Source organism: Nerophis ophidion, linkage group LG15 (assembly GCF_033978795.1).
Source record: "Nerophis ophidion isolate RoL-2023_Sa linkage group LG15, RoL_Noph_v1.0, whole genome shotgun sequence".
NCBI lineage: Eukaryota > Metazoa > Chordata > Actinopteri > Syngnathiformes > Syngnathidae > Nerophis > Nerophis ophidion.
Window position 1 is genome coordinate 15,895,823 of NC_084625.1, and position 24,096 is coordinate 15,919,918.

Genomic DNA, 24,096 nt, shown 5'->3' on the forward strand with positions numbered 1-24,096 from the left:
AAAACAAAATCAAAAAGGAATACCTAAAGATGGAGGGAAGGAGAGAGAGGCAACCTATATTAATCTTGTAGATTGTTATAGTAACAATAGGTTAAGCTTTGTTCAGTGTGCCATGTTTTCAACCTTTTTTGAGCCAAGGCACATTTTTTTGCGTTGAAAAAATGCGGAGGCACACCACCAGCGGAAATCATTAAAAATACGGAAGTCAAGTGACGGTAAAAAGTCGTTGTCGCAATTGTTGGATATGACTTTAAAGCATAACCAAGCATGTGTCACTATAGCTCTTGTCTCAAAGTAGGTGTACTGTCACCACCTGTCACATCACACCCGGACTTATTTGGAGTTTTTGCTATTTTCCTGTGTGTAGTGTTTTACTTCTTGTCCTGTGCTCCTATCTTGGTGGATTTTTGTCTTTTTTTGGGTATTTTTCTGGAGCAGTTTCATGTCTTCCATTTTGTTTTAGCAATCATGAATATTTCAGTTGTTTTTATCCTTCTCTGTGGGGACATTGTTGATTGTCATATGTCCATGTACATCAGGGGTGTCAAGCTCAAATACAGAGTGGGCCAAAATTTTAAATGGAACAAAGCCGCGGACCAACGTTGAACAAATTAACCTTTTAATAGGGACCTGAACAAGTTTTGCATTAAATATTGAACAAGCAAGGCTTATATAACTTTAGTGACATGCAAAATCCAGTTTAAAATAATAATAAAAATAATAAAAAAAATATCAATGGCATATCAAATAAAATTTAAATAAAAATGTTATGTCTTTTTTTCTATTTGCAATCTTCTGAGGTAAATATAATTTTTTTTCCACTGGCTAATAATACATTTGAAAATAAAATAACAATAATGAATGAACCAAACATTCCAGCCTTGAAGTAGCAAGAGAACATGCATGAATAAAACGTTAATTATTGGTCAGTTTGCTGGAAGTTTCCTGGAAGAGTTAGTGCTGCAAGGGTTTCTGGGTATTTGTTCTGTTGCGGATGTTCACCCGAAATGTGTTTGTCATTCTTGTTTGGTGTGGGTTCACAGCGTGGCGCATATTTGTAACAGTTGTTTGTACGGCCACCCTCAGTGTGACCTGTATGGCTGTTGACCAAGTATGCCTTGCATTCAATTGTGCGTGTGTGTGGTGTGTGTGTGTGTGTGTGTGTGTGTGTGTGTGTGTGTGTGTGTGTAAAAGCCACAAATATTATGTGACACGCTGTTAGTATGGAGGAAAAGCGGACGTGACGACAGGTTGTAGAGAACGCTAAAGGCAGTGCCTTAAATGCACGCCCCCAATATAGTTGTCCAGGTGGAAATCGGTAGAAATTCGGGAGAATGGTTGCCCCGGGAGATTTTCAGGAGGGGCACTGAACTTCGGGAGTTTACCGGGAAAATTAGGAGGGTTGGCAAGTATGAGTATTAGCGGTAAATGCGGTGTTACAGCGGCACCGATACTGTATAACACCGGCGGGCCAGCTCTAATGCTAAATTGATATTGCCTCAAGGGCCAAATTAAATTACACGGCGGGTTAGATTTGGCCCGCAGGCCAGAGTTTGACACCCATGATGTACATTGTCTTTGCTCCACAGTAAGTCTTTGCTGTCGTCCAGCATTCTGTTTTTGTTTACTTTGCAGCCAGTTCGGTTTTAGTTTCGTTTTGCATAGCTTTCTCTAAGCTTCAATTCCTTTTCTTAGGGGCACTCACCTTTTGTTTATTTTTGGTTTAAGCCAGTGGTTCTTAACCTGGGTTCAATCGAACCCCAAGGGTTCGGTCAGTCGACCTCAGGGGTTCGACGAAGCCTCTGTCCAAACCTGACTAAATAACAAGTTCAGTGTTTTATTATTATAATCAAATGACAGCAATCATTCCCATGAGATTATTTTCTAATATACTGTAAGTGTTTTGGCCCACTTACAATGAAAAAAAAAACCATTGTTTATCATGAGCTCAAACAATCAATCAATGTTTATTTATATAGCCCTAAATCACAAATGTCTCAAAGGACTGTACAAACCATTACGACTACGACATCCTCGGAAGAACCCACATAAGGGCAAGGAAAACTCACACCCAGTGGGCAGGGAGAATTCACATCCAGTGGGACGCCAGTGACAATGCTGACTATGAGAAACCTTGGAGAGGACCTCAAATGTGGGCAACCCCCCCTCTGTATAAGATGGGGTTGGAAATAATTTGTACCTCTTTCAGATATTGCATGTTGCACAATGAAATGTAAACATGGGATCATGTGTAGATTCCTGTAACTTTCTGTCTGTAAACTATATCTGTATTAGTATTTAATATAGTAACATTAAATTATGAAAAAACATTTTATTTTTCACTAAAGAAGGGTTCGGTGAATGCGCACATGAAACTGGCGGAGTTCGGTACCTCCAACAAGGTTAAGAACCACTGGTTTAAGCATTAGATACCTTTTTTACCTGCACCCTGCCTCCCGCTGTTTCCGACATCAACAAAGCAATTAGCTACCGGCGGCCACCTACTGATATGGAAGAGTATTACATGGTTCAACAACAACACATCATTTGAAAACTAGAATTACTGGTTTGCAAAAAAAAAAATCTGAAATTAGATATCTCCCACGGCACACTAGTGTGCCGCGGCACAGTGGTTGAAAAGCACTGCAATAAGGACACGTCCCGGGGAAAAAGCTTTGATAACGGCCGAGTAACGACCATTTAAAAAGAGGCCTAAAGAGCATTAGCCCATCACGCAGAGCGCGCACCATTCAATCGCGGGGCGCCGGGTCCACTCGGTTCACTCGTAAAGCGCCGCTCTTTACGAGCCGGCCAGGAACGCGGCGTATTTCTCCCAGTCTTTTAGTCCGCGTCATCAATCCTTGAGGGGTCGATAGCGAAAGGAGCGGATCAGTGAAGAAGACACGGCGGGATGTAAATAATGGGGGTCAGGCTTCAGCGCCGATGTTTGTGCTCGTTCTTAGCCGCCTCGACTCGCCAGACACTTCATTAACGTGTTGCAGGGGGGGGGGGGACATCCTCCTTACCAGTTGCTGACCCTCCGGGCCCCAGCCGGCGTACTGCAGCTGCACGTTGCGGACCTCGGGTGGGTTCAGGTTCCACGTCTCCCTGGGGGTGCACACGCAGCCCGAAAGCCAAGGCGTCAGATTGATGTTTGCACAAGAAAGTTCAGGTGTGAAGAGAAGTCTAATAGTCACGTTGCAGCTGTGTGCTGGGTTAAAATGGCGTCGGCGGAAGCAAAGACTTACGGCGTCTCCAGGCTGCAGATGATGTAGAAGGCTGTGTAGGAGTACTGGTACACCTGGAGAGACAATAAATATTATAAAATGCCCTAAATGTGCAGTAAAACTCAAACTTCTAACTTCTCTAACTTCCCTCTTTTCCTGGGCATTTTTCAGCCCGTTGAGGCAGCAATCTTGTAAGCCTGAATCGAGGGCGGCAAAACTACATTATTCAGCTGGCCCTTTGCGCTTGGCGATCACTCCAGCAGCACCGAGAGCAGACTCAGCCAAACTACTTATGGGTCAGTGTTTCTTAAAGGGGAACATTATCACAATTTCAAAAGGGTTAAAAACAATAAAAATCAGTTCCCAGTGGCTTGTTGTATTTTTTGAAGTTTTACCGGTCCCGTGATATCCCTAAATAAAGCTGTAAAGTGCCTTATTTTCGCTATCTTCGAAACCACTATCCATTTCCCTGTGACGTCATACAGTGCTGCCATTAACAAACAACATGGCGGTTACCACAGCAAGATATAGCGACATTAGCTCGGATTCAGACTCGGATTTCAGTGGCTTAAGCGATTCAACAGAAACAGATGGTCGGAGTATGAAGGCAGATAGCGAAAACGAAATTGAAGAAGAAATTGAAGCTATTGAGCGAATAGCTATTGACGCTATTCGGCCATAGCGTGGGTGTACCTAATGAAGTGGCCCACAGCATGGCTGCCTTATTAGCATCGCCGGTAAAATGTGCGGACCAAACGATCAGGACTTTCGCATGTTGTGACACTGGAGCAACTTAAATCCGCCGATTGGTAAGTGTTTGTTTCGCATTAAATGTGGGTATCTAGTTTCAAATGTACATACAGCTAGCGTAAATAGCATGTTAGCATTGATTAGCTGGCAGTCATGCCGTGACCAAATATGTCTGATTAGGACATAAGTCAACAACATCAACAAAACTCACCTTTGTGATTTCGTTGACTTAAGCGTTGCAAATGCATCTGCAGGTTATCCATACATCTCTGTGCCATGTCTGTCTTAGCATCGCCGGTCAAATGTGCAGACACTCTGGCAAATTCAATGGGGGTCTGGCGGCAGATATCTTGCCAGTGGTGCAACTTGAATCCCTCCCTGTTAGTGTTGTTACACCCTCCGACAACACACCGACGAGGCATGATGTCTCCATGGTTCCAAAAAATAGTCGAAAAAACGGAAAATAACAGAGCTGAGACCCGGTGTTTGTAACGTGAAATTGAATATGGCGGGTGTATTACCTCGGTGACGTCACGTCCTGACGTCATCGCTAAAAGACCGATAAACAGAAAGGCGTTTAATTTGCCAAAATTCACCCATTTAGAGTTCGGAAATCGGTAAAAAAAATACATGGTCTTTTTTCTGCAACATCAAGGTATATATTGACGCTTGCATAGGTTTGGTGATAATGTTCGCCTTTAAAGGGGAACATTATCACAATTTCTGAAGGGTTAAAAACCAATAAAAATCAGTTCCCAGTGGCTTATTTTATTTTTCGTAGTTTTTCTCAAAATTTTACCCATCACGCAATATTCCAAAAAACAGCTACCTGATTTTAACCGTCGTTATACCCACCCGTCTATTGTCCTGTGACGTCACAGCGTGAAGCCACCAGAAACAAACATGGCGGATAGCACAGAAAGGTATAGCATAGTAGCTCGGATTCAGACTCTGATTTCAGCGGCGCAAGCGATTCAACAGATTACGCATGTATCGAAACGGATGGTTGGAGTATGCAGGCAGATAGCGAAAACGAAATTGAAGAAAAAACTGAAGCTATTGAGCCATATCACGACAGACAGCGGCACGGGAGGAAGCGATGACGAATTCGGCGACCACCTTCTAACCATTGATTGGTATGTGTTTGTTTGGCATTAAATGTGGGTGGAGGGAAAGGCTGGGTGCAAATATAGCTACAAATGAGGCATAATGATGCAATATGTACATACAGCTAGCCTAAATAGCATGTTAGCATCGATTAGCTTGCAGTCATGCCGTGACCAAATATGTCTGACTAGCACATAATTAGCAAATAAGTCAATAACAACAACAAAACTAACCTTTGTGATTTCGTTGATTTTATCGTTGGAAATGCATCTGCTTTGAGTGTCGCAGGATATCCACACATTCTTGCCATTTCTGTCGTAGCATAGTTGTCGTCGGTAAAGTGTGCAGAACAAACGAGGGACTTTCGCATCTTTTGGCCACTGGTGCAACTTAAATCCGTCTCTGTTGGTGTTGTTACACCCTCCGACAACACACCGACGAGGCTTGATGTCTCCAAGGTACGGAAAAAAGTCGAAAAAACGGAAAATAACAGAGCTGATTTGACTTGGTTTGTGTAATGTGTTTGATAAAACGGCGGGTTTCTTCACGATGTGACGTCACGGGTGAAAGGTCATTGCTCCGACAGCGAACAATTGAAAGGCGTTTCAATCGCCAAATTCACCCTTTTAGAGTTTGGAAATTGGTTAAAATAACATATGGTCTTTTTCTGCAACATCAAGGTATATATTGACGCTTACATAGGTCTGGTGATAATGTTCCCCTTTAACCATTGTTGGGCCGCAAGTGCCCACCCAAAATATATGTTTCTCATATAGGTCAGTTGTAATGCATTTTTCAACCACTTGTGGCAGTAATGACAATCTCAAACAAACAGAAGAAGTCTGGGGCTGAAGTAAGTTTCTTAAGCTAAACAATTATGACTAAAGTGTTGACGGTGTACTTTCATTTACACTTTGTTTAGAGTTGAGTTAAAACATATATATAATTGTTATTATTTATGATTAAACCAGTTACAATCATTTATTATAGATCTGCGTAATGGTTTGCATTAATTTATTTTTCATCAGTTTTTTTGCAGTATAATTGTCAGGCTTGCCACTGACAGTTTGTTTGTGTTTTAGTTTCTCATCTGTGTGTTTAGTATTTCTTGTCCTTAGTTCCTGTCAGCACTCTTATTTTGGTTCAGCTTCCTGTTTGTCTCCCTGAGTGCTTTGTTTCCCCTCAGCTGTGGCTGATTAGCACCTGGCCACACCTGGTGTCAATCAGCCCGCTCCTATTTTACCTGCTTTGTTCCTCCAGTCAGGGCTGGATTATTGTCGTTGCTCCCTGTCGTGTCGTATCATATCTTGTCGATGCAGCGTTGCGGTAAGCTATATTCGATAGTAGTTTGTAGCTTATTGTCTTTTGTTCCCTGCTTCCAAGTTTGTTTTTTTATTACAAGTACGACTTTTGTTTTCCTGCTAGATACCTGTTAGCTTCCACGCTAGGCCTTTTTGTTTGTTATCCGCCCATATGCGTGCTTTTTGTTTGTACCCTTTGTTTCGTTTTGTTCTAGTATTTTATATTAAAATCATGTTTTCCTATTCAACGCCTGCCTCCGTCTCTGCATCTTGGGGTTCATCACAAACAAACTTTGACAATAATTGATTCGTATTTTTTTCTAATCAACCTAATCTAAGCCTTGATAATAAAATTTGTGATTAACACCTGGTTTCATCTCTTTTGACTAGGTACTCCTGTTAAAACTGTAAGTACAGCAAAATTATTAATTCAGAGTTATTATCCGAGTTGGCCCCTCAGCCCCCCTGTGTAGTGTAAAAATTGGGCCCCGAGGTTAAAAAGTTTAAGATCCCCTGCTTAGAGGTAATGTTGCAAATTCAATGCCGACAAAGTAATTGAGTCAAAAATGTAACATAAGTAAAGTAAGGTACCACAACAAATATTATGAATAATTAATAATATACATCTTCAATTGTCTTATACATATGATATATATATATATATATATATATATATATAAATATATATATATATATATATATATATATATATATATATATATATATGTGTGTGTGTGTGTATATATATGTTTTTGTATCAAAATGCATTAGAAGAAACCTGCCGTTTCCTCTAACATGGACACATACATCTATACCTTTGTCCATTCTCAGCCAGTAATTTCCAGAAGTTATCTCATTCTGTGAGAAGTTTCCATTTTACAAATTATTTCCAATGTTGTAAAAATGTGTGAATAAAAATTAAAATACAAAATTTTTGTCAATTTTTTCAATTTGCGTCAGCCTTTGACAGTAGGTTAATATAGACACTTATATCATGTGTTGCCTTCATTATAACACATATACAAGGCTTTTAAAGTCATTTTTATAGTAGGCTATTATAGCTAATATAGACACTTACATAGTGTGTTGCCTTCATTATAACACTTATATAAGGCTTTTAAAGTCATTTTGGTAGTAGGCTAATATAAACACTTACATGTGTAAGTAGTGTTGCCTTCATTATAACACTTATATAAGACTTTTAAAGTAATTTTGATAGTAGGCTAATATAGCTAATATATACACTTACATGGTGTGTTGCCTTCATTATAACCCTTATATAAGGCGTTTAGAGTAATTTTTATAGTAGGCTAATATAAACACTTAGATGGTGTGTTGCCTTCATTATAACCCTTATATAAGGCTTTTAAAGTATTTTTTATAGTAGGCTAATATAGCTAATATATACACTTACATGGTGTGTTGCCTTCATTATAACCCTTATATAAGGCGTTTAGAGTAATTTTTATAGTAGGCTAATATAAACACTTACATGGTGTGTTGCCTTCATTATAACCCTTATATAAGGCTTTTAAAGTATTTTTGACAGTAGGCTAATATAGCTAATATAAACACTTACATGTGTTATAAAGTGTTGCCTTCATTATAACACTTATATAAGGTTTTTAAAGTAATTTTGATAGTAGGCTAATATAGCTAATATAGACACTTACATGGTGTGTTGCCTTCATTATAACACTTATATAAGGCTTTTAAAGTCATTTTGATAGTAGGCTAATATAGCTAATATAGACACTTACATGGTGTGTTGCCTTCATTATAACACTTATATAAGGCTTTTAAAGTCATTTTGATAGTAGGCTAATATAAACACATGTGTTATAAAGTGTTGCCTTCATTATAACACTTATATTAGGCTTTAAAGTAATTTTGATAGTAGGCTAATATAAACACTTACACGTGTTATAAAGTGTTGCCTTCATTATAACACTTATATAAGGCTCGGCAAGATAGGCTGGAGCTAGACCGTGTAGTATTTTATATGTAAGTAGTAAAACCTTAAAGTCACATCTTAAGTGCACAGGAAGCCAGTGCAGTTGAGCCAGTAAAGGAGAGAGTTGGGTTGAAGATAATACCCAGATCCTTTACCGTGTCGCCTTGTTTAATTGTTTGGTTGTCAAATGTTAAAGTTGTATTATTAAATAGAGGTCGGTGTCTAGCAGGACCGATAATCAGCATTTGTGCAGCCCTTTGAGACACTAGTGATTTAGGACTATATAAGTAAACATTGATTGATTGATTAAAGTCATTTTGATAGTAGGCTAATATAGCTAATATAAACGTGTCATAAAGTGTTGCCTTCATTATAACACTTATATAAGGCTTTTAAAGTCATTTTGATAGTAGGCGAATATAGCTAATATAGACACTTACATGGTGTGTTGCCTTCATTATAACACTTATATAAGGCTTTTAAAGTCATTTTGATAGTAGGCTAATATAGCTAATATAGACACTTACATGGTGTGTTGCCTTCATTCTAACACTTATATAAGGCTTTTAAAGTCATTTTGATAGTAGGCCAATATAGCTAATATAGACACTTACATCATGTGTTGCCGTCATTATAACACTTATATAAGACTTTTAAAGTCATTTTTATAGTAGGCTATTATAGCTAATATAGACACTTACATGGTGTGTTGCCTTCATTATAACACTTATATAAGGCTTTTAAAGTCATTTTGATAGTAGGCTAATATAGCTAATATAGACACTTACATAGTGTGTTGCTTTCATTATAACACTTATATAAGGCTTTTAAAGTCATTTTGATAGTAGGCCAATATAGCTAATATAGACACTTACATGGTGTGTTGCCTTCATTATAACACTTATATAAGGCTTTTAAAGTCATTTTGATAGTAGGCTAATATAGCTAATATAGACACTTACATGGTGTGTTGCCTTCATTCTAACACTTATATAAGGCTTTTAAAGTCATTTTGATAGTAGGCGAATATAGCTAATATATACACTTACATGTGTTATAAAGGGTTGCCTTCATTATAACACTTATGTAAGACTTTTAAAGTCATTTTTATAGTAGGCTTAATATAGCTAATATAGACACTTACATGGTGTGTTGCCTTCATTATAACACTTATATAAGGCTTTTAAATTCCTTTTTATAGTAGGCTAATATAGCTAATATAGACACTTACATAGTGTGTTGCCTTCATTATAACACTTATATAAGGCTTTTAAAGTAATTTTTATAGTAGGCTAATATAGCTAATATAAACACTTACATGGTGTGTTGCCTTCATTATAACACTTATATAAGGCTTTTAAAGTCATTTTGATAGTAGGCGAATATAGTTAATATAAACACTTACATGTGTTATAAAGTGTTGCCTTCATTATAACACTTATATTAGGCTTTTAAATTAATTTTGATAGTAGGCTAATATAGCTAATATAAACACTTACATTTGTTATAAAGTGTTGCCTTCATTATAACACTTATATAAGGCTTTTAAAGTAATTTTGATAGTAGGCTAATATAAACACATGTGTTATAAAGTGTTGCCTTCATTATAACACTTATATAAGGCTCGGCAAGATAGGCTGGAGCTAGACCGTGTAGTGTTTTATATGTAAGTAGTAAAACCTTAAAGTCACATCTTAAGTGCACAGGAAGCCAGTGCAGGTGAGCCAGTAAAGGAGAGAGTTGGGTTGAAGATAATACCCAGATCCTTTACCGTGTCACCTTGTTTAATTGTTTGGTTGTCAAATGTTAAAGTTGTATTATTAAATAGAGGTCGGTGTCTAGCAGGACCGATAATCAGCATTTGTGCAGCCCTTTGAGACACTAGTGATTTAGGACTATATAAGTAAACATTGATTGATTGATTAAAGTCATTTTGATAGTAGGCTAATATAGCTAATATAAACGTGTTATAAAGTGTTGCCTTCATTATAACACTTATATAAGGCTTTTAAAGTCATTTTGATAGTAGGCGAATATAGCTAATATATACACTTACATGTGTTATAAAGGGTTGCCTTCATTATAACACTTATGTAAGTCTTTTAAAGTCATTTTGATAGTAAGCTAATACAGCTAATATAGACACTTACATGGTGTGTTGCTTTCATTATAACACTTATATAAGGCTTTTAAATTCATTTTGATAGTAGGCTAATATAGCTAATATAGACACTTACATGGTGTGTAGCCTTCATTATAACACTTATATAAGGCTTTTAAAGTCATTTTGATAGTAGGCTAATATAAACACTTACATGTGTAAGTAAGTGTTGCCTTCATTATAACACTTATATAAGACTTTTAAAGTCATTTTGATAGTAGGCTAATATAGCTAATAAAAACACATGTGTTATAAAGGGTTGCCTTCATTATAACACTTATGTAAGACTTTTAAAGTCATTTTTATAGTAGGCTAATATAACTAATATAGACACTTACGTGGTGTGTTGCTTTCATTATAACACTTATATAGGGCTTTTAAAGTCATTTTGATAGTAGGCTAATATAGCTAATATAAACACTTACATGTGTTATAAAGGGTTGCCTTCATTATAACACTTATGTAAGACTTTTAAAGTCATTTTGATAGTAGGCTAATATAGCTAATATAGACACTTACATGGTGTGTTGCCTTCATTATAACACTTATATAAGGCTTTTAAAGTCATTTTGATAGTAGGCGAATATGGCTAATAAAAACACTTACATGTGTTATAAAGTGTTGCCTTCATTACAACACTTATGTAAGACTTTTAAAGTCATTTTGATAGTAGGCTAATATAGCTAATATAGACACTTACATGGTGTGTTGCCTTCATTATAACACTTATATAAGGCTTTTAAAGTCATTTTGATAGTAGGCGAATATAAACACTTACATGTGTAAGTAAGTGTTGCCTTCATTATAACACTTATATAAGACTTTTAAAGTCATTTTGATAGTAGGCTAATATAGCTAATATAGACACTTACATGGTGTGTTGCCTTCATTATAACACTTATATAAGGCTTTTAAAGTCATTTTGATAGTAGGCGAATATAAACACTTACATGTGTAAGTAAGTGTTGCCTTCATTATAACACTTATATAAGGCTTTTAAAGTAATTTTGATAGTAGGGTAATATAGCTAATATAGACACTTACATGGTGTGTTGTCCTTATTATAACACTTATATAAGGCTTTTAAAATCATTTTAATAGTAGGCTAATATGGCTAATAAAAACACTTACATGTGTTATAAAGTGTTGCCTTCATTACAACACTTATATAAGACTTAAAATTTGTTGCTGCTCCAGACAGATATTTTTGTTGTTGTATTTTTGGTCCAATATGGCTCTTTCAACATTTAGGTTTGCCGACCCCTGCACTAAGTGAAGCATGAAGCCAAGGAGTAGCATCTCACCCGTGCCACGTTGTAGGCCAGCAGGACGTGCTTCATGTCGGGCGACACCTCGTACTTGCTGGCTTTGTACATTTCCTGCAAAAGACATGACGTCACATCACGTGCATTCTATTAGTTTATTTCTTTCTCCCTTGAAAAAAAAATCTTCTGGGCGAGTTGCATTAATCTTCAACGAGAGGGGGGGATTACTTCTGCAGAGCACGTTTGGGAGTAATAATAGACGCTTTAATGAAGCTTTTTTTTTTTTTTTTACTTTAAAAAGGAGAACTTAATCGCTGACACTGTGAGAAAAGTTGAATTTCATCCTGCTCTCTCTCCTCCTGTGATTGCAGTGCGAGTGTGAAGATGACTTACAAACTTCTTGTGATGCACCAGGATGGTCTTCTCATGGGTGTCCACGTTGAACCACACCACGTCGCCCTCGCGGTCCCGGTACAACAACTCATTGTCTGCAGGGAGAGAACAGAGTCACCATTGTTCAAAACAACAGTCAGTAAATATACAGTCGTGATCAAAAGTTGACATACACTTGTAAAGAACAGAACATAAAGTCATGGTGTCACGCCTTTGGATCATGTTCGGTTTTGTTTTTTGGACACTCAGTTCCTGTTTTGCACTTCCTTGTTTTCTTCGTTACCATGCCAACTCATTAGTTTTCACCTCGTCTTCATGTCACGCCCCTGTCTTCTTGTCTCACACCTGTTTGCACTTATCATGTCCATTATTTAAGCCACAGTTACCAGGTAGTCAGGCTGGCAACATCACATCCTTCTCACGTATACCACCTGCTACGCACCTTGCAAAGATCCATGTCTCGTTCACAGTTCCGTGTCAAGTAAGTTATTTTTGTTATTCATGCCATTGTGCAAGTGTTTTGTTTCGTGTTTTTAGTTATAGCCTCTGTGCTAGTCTTTTGTTTCATAGCCCAGTTTTTGTACTTCCGCCCTCGCGCGCGCCTTTTGTTCATCCCTTTTATGAGTAGAATAAAAAGATGTCTCTACCTTCACACCATCGCCGTTTCCACTCCATTCGCTTCACACCTCGGGAAAACAAGTTTGACACATGGCTTTGTTAAGTTTCCAATTATTTCTACAACTCTTATTTTTTGTGACTGAGTGATTGGAGCACATAGTTGTTGGTCACAAAAAACATTCATGAAGTTTGGTACTTTAATGAATTTATTATGGGTCTACTGAAATTGTGACCTAATCTACTGGGTCAAAAGTATACATACAGCAGCAATGTTAATATTTATTACATGTCCCTAGGCAAGTTTCACTGCAATATGCCCACAGAACTTTACTCCAGAAGGTCTTATTTTTGTCCATGATGTCCACCATGCTCGATGGTAGGTGTGGTGTTCCTGGGAATAAAAGCCTTACCTTTTGTCTTCCAAACATATTGCTGGGTATTGTGGCCGAACAGCTCAGTTTTTGTTTCATCTGACCACAGAACTTTCCCCCAGAAGGTCTGATCTTTGTCCATGTGGTGTCAGATGAAACAAAAATTGAGCTGTTCGGCCACAATACCCAGCAATCTGTTTGGAGGAGAAAAGATGAGGCTTTTAATCCCAGGAACCCCATCCCTACCGTCAAGCATGGTGGTGGTAGTATTATGCTCTGGGCCTGTTTTGCTGCCAATGGAACTGGTGCGTTACAGAGAATAAATGGGACAATGAAAAAGGAGGATATGGAGAGGCGGAGCCGGCAGTCCAACAGCCAGGCAGGGCACGCCGGAGCCCGGCCCAAGATGGTGGTAAGGAGGCGTGGACTGCGAGTAAGCAGCGAGGCCGGGCGTGTCAGAAACAACCCCGCAAATATCATCAGGTGCGTGGGTTGCCCAGCTGGGCAGAATTTAAATCTCCTCTCGCACTGTATAAAAGGCCAGCGGCTGTAAACGCCGGGGGGGGGGGGAGAGACAGAGAAAGAAGGAGTCAGAAGGAAGCCGATGCTGAGCGCGAGATGAAAAGAGCACAAGGAAGACGACGCATGCAGCCAAAAAGCTGGAGCGGAAGAGCGAGCAGAAAAACGGGAAGACTGCAAAGAAAACCAGCAAGAGACTTAAATATTGCAAAATAAAAGAAGTCTACACCTGCTCGACAGAATGTGATTCCTTGGTGGTCCTGAGAACCCGCACGACAACGGCTCGAGGATTACCTCCAAATTCTTCAGGACAACCTAAAATCTTCAGCCCAGAGGTTAGGACTTGGGCGGAGTTGGGTGTTCCAACAGGACTATGACCCCAAACACACTTCAAAAGTGGTAAAGGAATGGCTAAATCAGGCTAGAATGAAGGTTTTAGAATGGCCTTCCAAAATTCCTAACTTAAACGTGTAGACAATGCTGAAGAAACAAGTCCATGTCAGAAAACCAACAAATTTAGCTGAACTGCACCAATTTTAAAGGCCTACTGAAACCCACTACTACCGACCACGCAGTCTGATAGTTTATATATCAATGATGAAATATTAACATTGCAACACATGCCAATACGGCCTTTTTAGTTTACTAAATTACAATTTTAAATTTCCCGCGAAGTGTCTTGTTGAAAACGTCGCGGAATGATGAGGTGTATGCGTGACTTCACGGACTGTTAGGAAATATTAGCGCTGCGCACACAAACAGCTAAAAGTCGTCTGCTTTAACAGCATAATTACACAGTATTTTGGAGATCTGTGTTGCTGAATCTTTTGCAATTTGTTCAATTAATAATGGAGAAGTCAAAGTAGAAAGATGGAGTTGGGACGCTTTAGCCTTTAACCACACAAACACACGGTGATTCCTTGTTTAAAATTCCCGGAAGGTGAAACTTTACTATGGATCAGAGCGGTCAAGCGAACACGGGTCCCGACCAAATGTCAACCAGCAGTTTTCGGTGAGAAACTTGTGGTAAAAAGTCGCCACCTACCGGAGATCAGCTGAGCTTATGCCGTCCGTACAGCTGCCGTCGACTTCCATCAGACACTGACCTCAAGACACCCGTGGATACACCCTTCCGACTATCAGGTACTATTAAACTCACTAAAACACTAGCAACACAATAGAAAGATAAGGTATTTCCCAGAATTATCCTAGTAAATGTGTCTAAAAACAACTGAATCTGTCCCAATGCAATTTTTTTTTATTCTTTATTTTATTTTTTTTCTAGTCCATCGCTATCAATATCCTCAAACACGAATCTTTTATCCTCGCTCAAATTAATGGGGAAATTGTCCGAATAGCTCTTTTTGTTGGAGGCTCCTATTAAAAACAATGTGAGGATGTAAGGAGCCATCGTCTGCGACTTCCGGTAAAGGCAGGGCTTTTCTGTTAGCGACCAAAAGTTGCGAACTTTATCGTCGATGTTCTCTACTAAATCCTTTCAGCAAAAATATGGCAATATCGCGAAATGATCAATTATGACACATAGAATGGACCTGCTATTTTTTTTTTTTTTTTCTCCCCTTGGTCTCAGTCTGCACCTCCTCTCCAGGGCCCAGGCAAAGACCGATTTTTTTATTTTATTTTAATCTTCTATTTTTTTTTCTCCCATCCCCCCCCTCTTTGTTTACCTTCATCTCATCTTTTTTGTAAGGGGCGCTGGTAGGCGGCAGACCCGTCAGCGATCCTGTTCTGTCTCCCTGTAATGTTTGTCTAAACTTGAATGGGATTGTGCTGAAAATTTTAATTTTCCTGAAGGAACTCTCCTGACGGAATAAATAAAGTACTATCTAATCTAATCTAATCCCCGTTTAAATAAGAAAATCTAATTTCAGTAGGCCTTTAAACGTTTGGACAATGCTGAAGAAACAAGTCCATGTCACAAAACCAACAAATTTAGCCGAACTGCACCAATTATGTCAACGGGAGTTTGCCCAAAATTCAAGCAGAAGCTAGTGGATGGCTACCAAAAGCGCCTTATTGCAGTGAAACTGTAACATGTAAGCAAATATTAACATTGCTGTATGTATACGTTTGACCCAGCAGATTTGGTCACATTTTCAGTAGACCCGTAATAAATTCATAAAAGACCCAAACTTCATGAATGTTTTTTGTGACCAACAAGTATGTGCTCCAATCACTCTATCACAAAAAATTGTAGAAATTATTGGAAACTCAAGACAGCCATGACATTATGTTCTTTACAAGTGTATGTAAACTTTTGACCACGACTGTATATCAGCCTTGTAATCACGCACCAGAATCCAGTAAGAGTGGTGCTTTAATAGAAAGTCTGTCAATTTTCTTTCATTTCAGTGGCTGATATTGATGTGTTAATGTGTGTGCTTGTAGGTGGCAGTGGCAGACACCTTCTAATAATATATGACCCACATAAGGTAAGCAAACAACACAATGAGTGTTTCATTATAAGAGCAAACCACCTGGACTCAAACTAGCATTGGGGGTATGTGCAGGAAACAGACGCCCCCCATTAGTGGCCGGGCCCAGTTTACGACGGCGCGGGGAGCGCTTGATTTGAGGGAGCAGAGCAAAGCCGTCAAACATAACGAGGCGTCAGCATGGCGGCCGTTACCGGCGTTGATTAATAACAGTCTGCGGGGCCGCCGCGCGCTGCCTCGGCCTCGATGAGACACATTCATGCAATTTTAAACAGCTTGTTAGGAATCGGATAGGAGAACGCCGATGAGTGCGAGACGGCGCGGAGACGTGCTGGCGTGGAGCGTGGCAGGAAGGGAACACGCCTGAATGCTCCAATTAACACCTATTCAATTTAATCCATTAACAGCTGCGGCTGTAGGAAACCTCCGGATGTGGTTTGACACGTATTGTGCTCATCAATACGATAAAAGCGGTGATGTTGAGATCCGCTTTTCGGATCGCTACATATTATTGTTTATTGTTCCAGTTTTTGTATCACTTCGTCGTTCCCCCTGCTTAGTCCGTTTCTATGGTTTCTCATTAGTTTCAGCTGCTACTCTTGGTTCCCGCTAGATATGCGCAGTTTGCGGTGTCATCCGCGGATAAACCGCGGGTCGGGCGGGGGACATGACAAAAAAATAGATTTTAATTAGATTCGGGCGGGTGGCGGTTGGACCATTCGGAAATATTTGATATACATGAATCCTTTACCATTCAAAGAGCCATTTAGGACCCGTGTCACAAAGCGAAGAAGACAATAGGAGACGCAAACATTCTCTGGAATGACTGCCAGCAGTCACCCAGTTAATAAGTATTAGGGCGTGCTATGAAGCCATTGGCTTTGTCGCCAACTATAGCATGTATTATCTGCTTGTCAGTCCAGCAACATGTTGTGTGTGGCTTCCGCAGCAACACGCACACGACTGCAAGGCATACTGGGTGACACAGAGTACACTAATGGTTGTGATATAAACAATTTTAACACTCTTAGTAATATGCGCCACAATGTGAAGCCACACCAAACAAGAATGAAAAACACATTTCGGGAGAACATCCTCACAGTAACACAACATAAACGCAACACAACAAATATCCAGAGTCCTTTGTATCCATGACAATTCCTGACTATTTTATACACAATGAGTGTTTCATCAAACCCCGCCACGCCCCGTGCGCCGGTAAGGTGGGCGGGGTTGGGGGCGTAAAATCTATTCAGGAAATGTCACGGATGCAAAGGATTATGGGTATTTGTTGTGTTGCGTTTATGTTGTGTTACTGTGAGAATGTGTTTGTCATTCTTGTTTGGTGTGGCTTCACAGCGTGGCGCATATTACTAAGAGTGTTAAAATTGTTTATATCACAACCATTAGTGTACTCTGTGTCACCCAGTATGCCTTTCAATCTTGTACGTGTGTCAGCGGAAGCGGCATACAACATGTTGCTGGACTGGCAAAAAGTTTGTACATGTTGTTGAAGGTGTCAAAGGCAATGGCTTCACAGCACGCCTTTATTTTTGTCATCAGGATGAACACCATTGGATATTCGCCAGAACGTTAGCGGGTCCCATTGCCTTCTTTACTCTGTGAAACGGGTTTAAATAGCTCTTTGAGTGGTAAAGTCGGCCGACCTCTGATGTATGTCAACGGGCGGGTGGCGGGCGGTTGCGGCTCTGATAAAATGTTGGTTCGGGTGGACGGTGGGTGGATGACGACTTTGGTGATGCGGTTGCGGATGATATAATTGCCTATCCGCGCATCTCTAGTTCCCGCACACCTGTCCCATTTGATTACTTCCCTATATAAGTCTGCCTCCTTTTGTTGTTCATTCTGGGATCCAAGTTTGCTTTCGTGCAACATTACGTCTGCTATTCTTACTACTGCTCATCTCTATATGTTTATTTCTCGCTAGCTTTCACGCTACACTTTTTGTATTCTCGCGGGCTTACACACTACGCATTTGTTTTATTCCAGCTCTCATGCTGATGAATTTGTATTTCCTTTTTGTGTGCCTACGTGCCAAGTTTGTGTTTATCTGTTTGTGCTTCCTAGCCTTCGTTGCTAGCGCTTTTATGTGCCTTTGAGCTTAGCTCCAGTATTTCTGTTCTATAGCTCCTTTTGTTACATTCATAAATCATTATATCTTACCTCTTGCTGTGTTCTCGTTCGACGCATCCACGAAGGGACAAACTTGGCAGCCACTATGCCACACAGACGTAACAGCTGAACTTTCAGACATTATTTTAGTGCATGTACAAACCCCGTTTCCATATGAGTTGGGAAATTGTGTTAGATGTAAATATAAACGGAATACAATGATTTGCAAATCCTTTTCAACCCATATTCAATTGAATGCACTACAAAGACAAGATATTTTGATGTTCGAACTCATAAACTTTATTTTTTTTTTTGCAATTAATAATTAACTTAGAATTTCATGGCTGCAACACGTGCCAAAGTAGTTGGGAAAGGGCATGTTCACCACTGTGTTACATCACCTTTTCTTTTAACATCACTCAATAAACGTTTGGGAACTGAGGAAACTAATTGTTGAAGCTTTGAAAGTGGAATTCTTTCCCATTCTGGTTTTATGTAGAGCTTCAGTCATTCAACAGTCCGGGGTCTCCACTGTCGTATTTTACGCTTCATAATGCGCCACACATTTCCGATGGGAGACAGGTCTGGACTGCAGGCGGGCCAGGAAAGTACCCGCACTCTTTTACTACGAAGTCACGCTCTTGTACCACGTGGCTTGGCATTGTTTTGCTGAAATAAGCAGGGGCGTCCATGATAACGTTGCTTGGATGACAACATATGTTGCTCCAAAACCTGTATGTACCTTTCAACATTAATGGTGCCTTCACAGATGTGTAAGTTACCCATGCCTTGGGCACTAATGCACCCCCATACCATCACAGATGTTGGCTTTTGAACTTTGCATCGATAACAGTCTGGATGATTCGCTCTTTGGTCCGGATGACACAATGTCGAATATTTCCAAAAACAATTTGAAATGTGGAGTTGTCAGACCGTAGGACACTTTTCCACTTTGCATCAGTCCATCCTACATGATCTTGGGCCCAGAGAAGCCGGCGGCGTTTCTGGATGTTGTTGATAAGTGCCCTTCGCTTTGTATAGTAGAGCTTTAACTTGCACTTACCGATGTAGCGACGAATTGTATTTAGTGACAGTGGTTTTCTGAAGTGTTCCTGATCCCATGTGGTGATATCCTTCAGAGATTGATGTCGGTTTTTGATACAGTGTTCCAAATAAGTGTTTGATGAGCATTCCTCAACTTTATCAGTATTTATTGCCACCTTTCCAAACTTTTTTGTCACGTGTTGCTGGCATCAAATTCTAAAGTTAATGATTAATTGCAAAAAAAAAGTTTATCAGTTTGAACATCAAATATGTTGTCTTTGTAGCATATTCAACTGAATATGGGTTGAAAATGATTCGCAAATCATTGTATTCCGTTTATATTTACATCTAACACAATTTCCCAACTCATATGGAAACAGGGTTTGTATATTTCAGGCGGTTCAAATGACTTTTTAAACAGCCTGGCTTCAATTATCGCCCGCTTTAAATTAACACCCCGGTTTATTGAAATAAACAGCCTGCCTATAATTACAGTACATACAGTAGCTTGATTAAACATCTTATTTTTCTTTGTAGGTTAGTTAAATGAAATCGGTTTTTGAACACCCTACCCCACACAAAAACAAAATCATACATTGTTCACAAAGAGATATAGTGGAACCTCGATTTACGAACTGAATTGGTTCTTGAACAGGGTTAGTAAATAGAAAACATTGTATAGTGAAGCACCTTTCTCCATAAGGAATAATGTGAATATGAATATTGTGTTCTAGCTTGGACAAAAGTTCATAATTAAGTAAAGGTTTGTGTCAGAGTTAGTTTGTGTCGAACCCCAAGATGCAGAGATGGAGGCAGGCATGGAGTGAGAAAACATGATTTAATAAAGATAATAAAACAAGAACAAACCAAAGGGGTACAACCAAAAGCGCACAAGAGGCGGATGACAAACTAAGGGAGATAGCATGGGAGCTAGAAAATAAAAGGAGCTTAACATGGAAGCTAGCAAAAACAAAAAGGGTCTAGCGTGGAAGCTAGCGGGTAGCGATCAGGAAAACAGAAATCGTAACGTGTAATACAAAACAAACTGGAAGCAGTGAACAGAGAACAGAAAGCTACAAACATCCAACAGGTATAGTTTACCGCTACGCTGCAAATACAAGACACGGCACGACACGACAGGAGCGACAAGAGCGACATCGACAAGACAATAATCCAGCACCCGACTGGAGGACAAAACAGGTTCAAATAGGAGTGGGCTGATTGACACCAGGTGTGGCCAGGTGCCAATCAGCCGCAGTTGAGGCAAAACAGCGCACAGGGAAAAAAACAGGAAATAGACCAAATAAGAGCTCTGACAGGAACTAAAAACGGGAAATACTAAACACACAGAGGAAAAACTAAAACACAAACAAACTGTCAGTGGCAAGCCTGACAGTTTGTAGACTTTGAACACAACATGAAGTGATATACAGTAAAAAACACAAGGTGAGGAATTAACTTTCTTTATCAACAAGCTAAAACAATAACAACAAGCTGATCTGTACACAAAGAAGTCTCTTTGGTGCCCTCACAAACAATCAGAAATCACACCCAAAAAAAAGTACTTTAACAACCATATTGCAACAAAAATAAACATTTTAAAAAGTAAAATGGTAAGGAGAGAAAAAGACAGACAGAGGGGGAGAAAGGGAGTGTTCTTGGAAGACGCGCTGCTGAATGAGAGGTAGTTTTCTCCTTCGCTGGTAAAAAAGATCGCTACGGCATAATTTTCCAGAAAAATTCTGTTCTAAAACTTGCTGTGGGACAAAGCCTGTTCAATCCCACCAATACGAGCAAGAGCACGCGCTAAACAGCAGCCAGCTGGACACAAAATGAAGGAATGTCACGTTTGTACATGGAGCCACCAAGATGTACATTTTCGTAAACCAAAAAGTTCGCCAATATAGGGGTTCCCAAAGCTGAACATGATCCAAATGGAACTGTGGCAAAGGGAGCCATCTTTGATAAAATGATAATGATGGTCACGCATCTCCCTCAAGTCAAGTTGAAAATATCATGGTTCTACTTCAACTACTGTCCACATTTGAAGCTTACGGATATCACAGGAAACGATGGAGATATAAATAGATTGTTCCAGGGTCAAACCGTGGCCCTCATCAAATGAAATCCATCAGGTGGCGACTGGCCCGGGGGCACACCCCGCCTTCCGCCTGAATGCAGCAGAGATAGGCTCCAGCACACCCGCGACTCCAAAAGGGACAAGCGGTAGGAAATGGATGGATTAATTAATTGACCCCAACGTAAGGTAACGACGTAGAAATGATCCAGATCAGCCCCAAAATGTAATGACTTGTTTTTTTGTTTTTTTATCCCATTTCGGACATTTCCTGAAAGGAAGATGACAATCTTCTTTAAACTTTGCACAGATGAATGAAAGACAGGGAGTGAAACATGTACAAACTGCTTGCCAGTCCAGGAACATGTTGTGAGAGGCTTCCGCAGATACACGCACACGACTGGAAGGCATACTGGGTGACACAGAGTACACAGACGGTTGTGATATAAACAACTTTAACACTCCTACTAATATGCGCCACATTGTGAACCCACACAAAAGAAGAATGACAAACACATTTCGGGAGAAAATCCTCACAGTAACACAGCATAAACGCAACACAAGAAATACCCAGAATCCTTTGCATCCATGACACTCCCTGACTATGTTATACACCCCGCGAGTACCAAACCTCGCCCACCTCAACCACGCAGGGAGGAAGAAGGGGTTTGGTGCTCGCGGGGTGTATAACAGTCAGGAATTGTCATGGATGCAAAGGATTCTGGGTATTTGTTGTGTTGCGTTTATGTTGTGAGGATTTTCTCCCGAAATGGGTTTGTCATTCTTCTTTTGTGTGGGTTCACAATGTAGTAGGAGTGTTAAAGTTGTTTATATCACAACCGTCAGTGTACTCTGTGTCACCCAGTATGCCTTGCAATCTCATACATGTGCTGATAGAAGCAGCGAAATTCATGTGTCCGGTCGGCACGCAAATAGGATTCTGTGAATGGCGGGTGCGATGACGTTCAAGAGGACGTTAAGAGTATTATCATCACGGCACGCCCTTAATATTGTAGTCCGAGTGAAAATTGGTGAACGTTTACTCCGGGTGATGTCCGGGAGAGGCATTGAATCCCGGGATCTCCCCGCAACAATCTGGGGGGGTCGGCGATTGTGCAGCTGAGCCGCATCAGAGTTGCCGACCCCTGCCTTAGAGTGTCTTGAATTCAAATCATCATATTTTATTACTCTGTTTTTTGAACATCTCATAGTTAAGCCTTTTACCCCTCCTGGCAAGTGAAGTGAATTATATTTATATAGCGCTTTTCTCTAGTGACTCAAAGCGCTTTTACATGGTGAAACCCAACATCTAAGTTACATTTAAACCAGTGTGGGTGGAACTGGGAGCTGGTGGAGCTGGTGGGTAAAGTGTCTTGCCCAAGGACACACATGGCGTAAGCGGGGATCGAACCTGGAACTCTCAAGTTGCTGGCACGGCCACTCTACCAACCGAGCTATACCGCCCTAAGGATTACAACGGGAGCTGGCGGAGGTAAACAGTTTAGCGTTGGGTTCTGCAATGAAAAGTGACTTTGTGAAAGTTGAAGCCGCCCATCATTTATGTTTAATAACCCTCCACAACAATAACCCTCTGCCTTAAGTGATCCACACAGGATGGCATCCACGCCATCGCCGAGGTAATTAGACACCGCAGATTGCCACGCGGCGTGTTTGCTAGCCGCTCACTAATTGACCATTAGGGGTGACTAAATTACCATTACAGGCGTCGGAAGGGGGAGCAAAGTATTTTTAGATGTCCAACCAGCTTTTGTCTCCCTGTGGAATACTAACCAGCTAATGGCTCGTGTATGGGAAATCACAGCCGCAGCTTTTTTTTCCCTTCATGCTTCATTATTTCACAATAATATCAAAATCATCTTCCTACTCCTTTTTCCCGACATGTGATGTTTCTTCACAAAAACTTTGTCCGGCGAATGGATGGTGATTATCGAAGAAAGCGCCCCCGTTGGAGCGAACACGCCGAGAGGAAGTCAATCGCCAATTAGCGACCACAACAAATATTTTATGCTGAATGTTGAAATATTTCAACAGTCTGGAAAAAAATGGGGTTCTAGTGCTTGGATTTTACTGGCGTCTCGGCCATTAAACAAGCCTGCACTGCAAAAACTGAAATCTAAGTAAGATTAAAGGCCTACTGAAATGAGATTTTCTTATTTAAATGAGGATAGCAGGTCCATTCTATGTGTCATACTTGATCATTTCGCGATATTGCCATATTGTTGCTGAAAGGATTTAGTAGAGAACATCGACGATAAAGTTCGCAACTTTTGGTCGCTAATAAAAAAAGCCTTGCCTGCACCGGAAGTAGCAGACGATGTGCGCGTGACGTCACAGGTTGTAGGGCTCCTCGCATCCTCACATTGTTTATATTTAGAGCCTCCAGCAGCAAGAGCGATTCGGACCGAGAAAGCAACAATTTCCCCATTAATTTGAGCGAGGATGAAAGATTTGTGGATGAGGAAAGTTAGAGTGAAAAAAAAGAAAAAGCAACGGCTCCGGGCAGCGACAGTGTGAGCGTTTCAGATGTTATTAGACACGTTTACTAGGATAATTCTGGAAGATCCCTTATCTGCTTATTATTTTAATAGTGTTTTAGTGAGATTGTAAAGTCGGAGGGCTGCGGTGAACACCAGTGTCTTTGAGAGAAGCCGAGGAGCCAAGATCACAGCTGCCTTTTTGAGCTGCAGGATGAGGTCCCA

General features: G+C 40.1%; 1 protein-coding gene across 5 annotated transcripts in view; it reads right to left on the reverse strand.

Annotated features, from left to right (window-relative positions):
* The window catches only part of LOC133569305 (dipeptidyl aminopeptidase-like protein 6), a 468,141-nt gene that overhangs the window by 78,513 nt on the left and 365,532 nt on the right, over nt 1–24,096 (reverse strand). For all 5 annotated transcript variants that reach the window (XM_061921539.1, XM_061921536.1, XM_061921538.1 and 2 more), the window contains 4 exons: nt 12,159–12,253; nt 11,805–11,879; nt 3,249–3,301; nt 3,027–3,108 (listed from right to left, as the gene is read on the reverse strand). In XM_061921539.1, the coding sequence (XP_061777523.1) occupies nt 3,027–3,108; nt 3,249–3,301; nt 11,805–11,879; nt 12,159–12,253 (305 nt within the window). The remainder of the gene's footprint in view (nt 1–3,026; nt 3,109–3,248; nt 3,302–11,804; nt 11,880–12,158; nt 12,254–24,096) is intronic.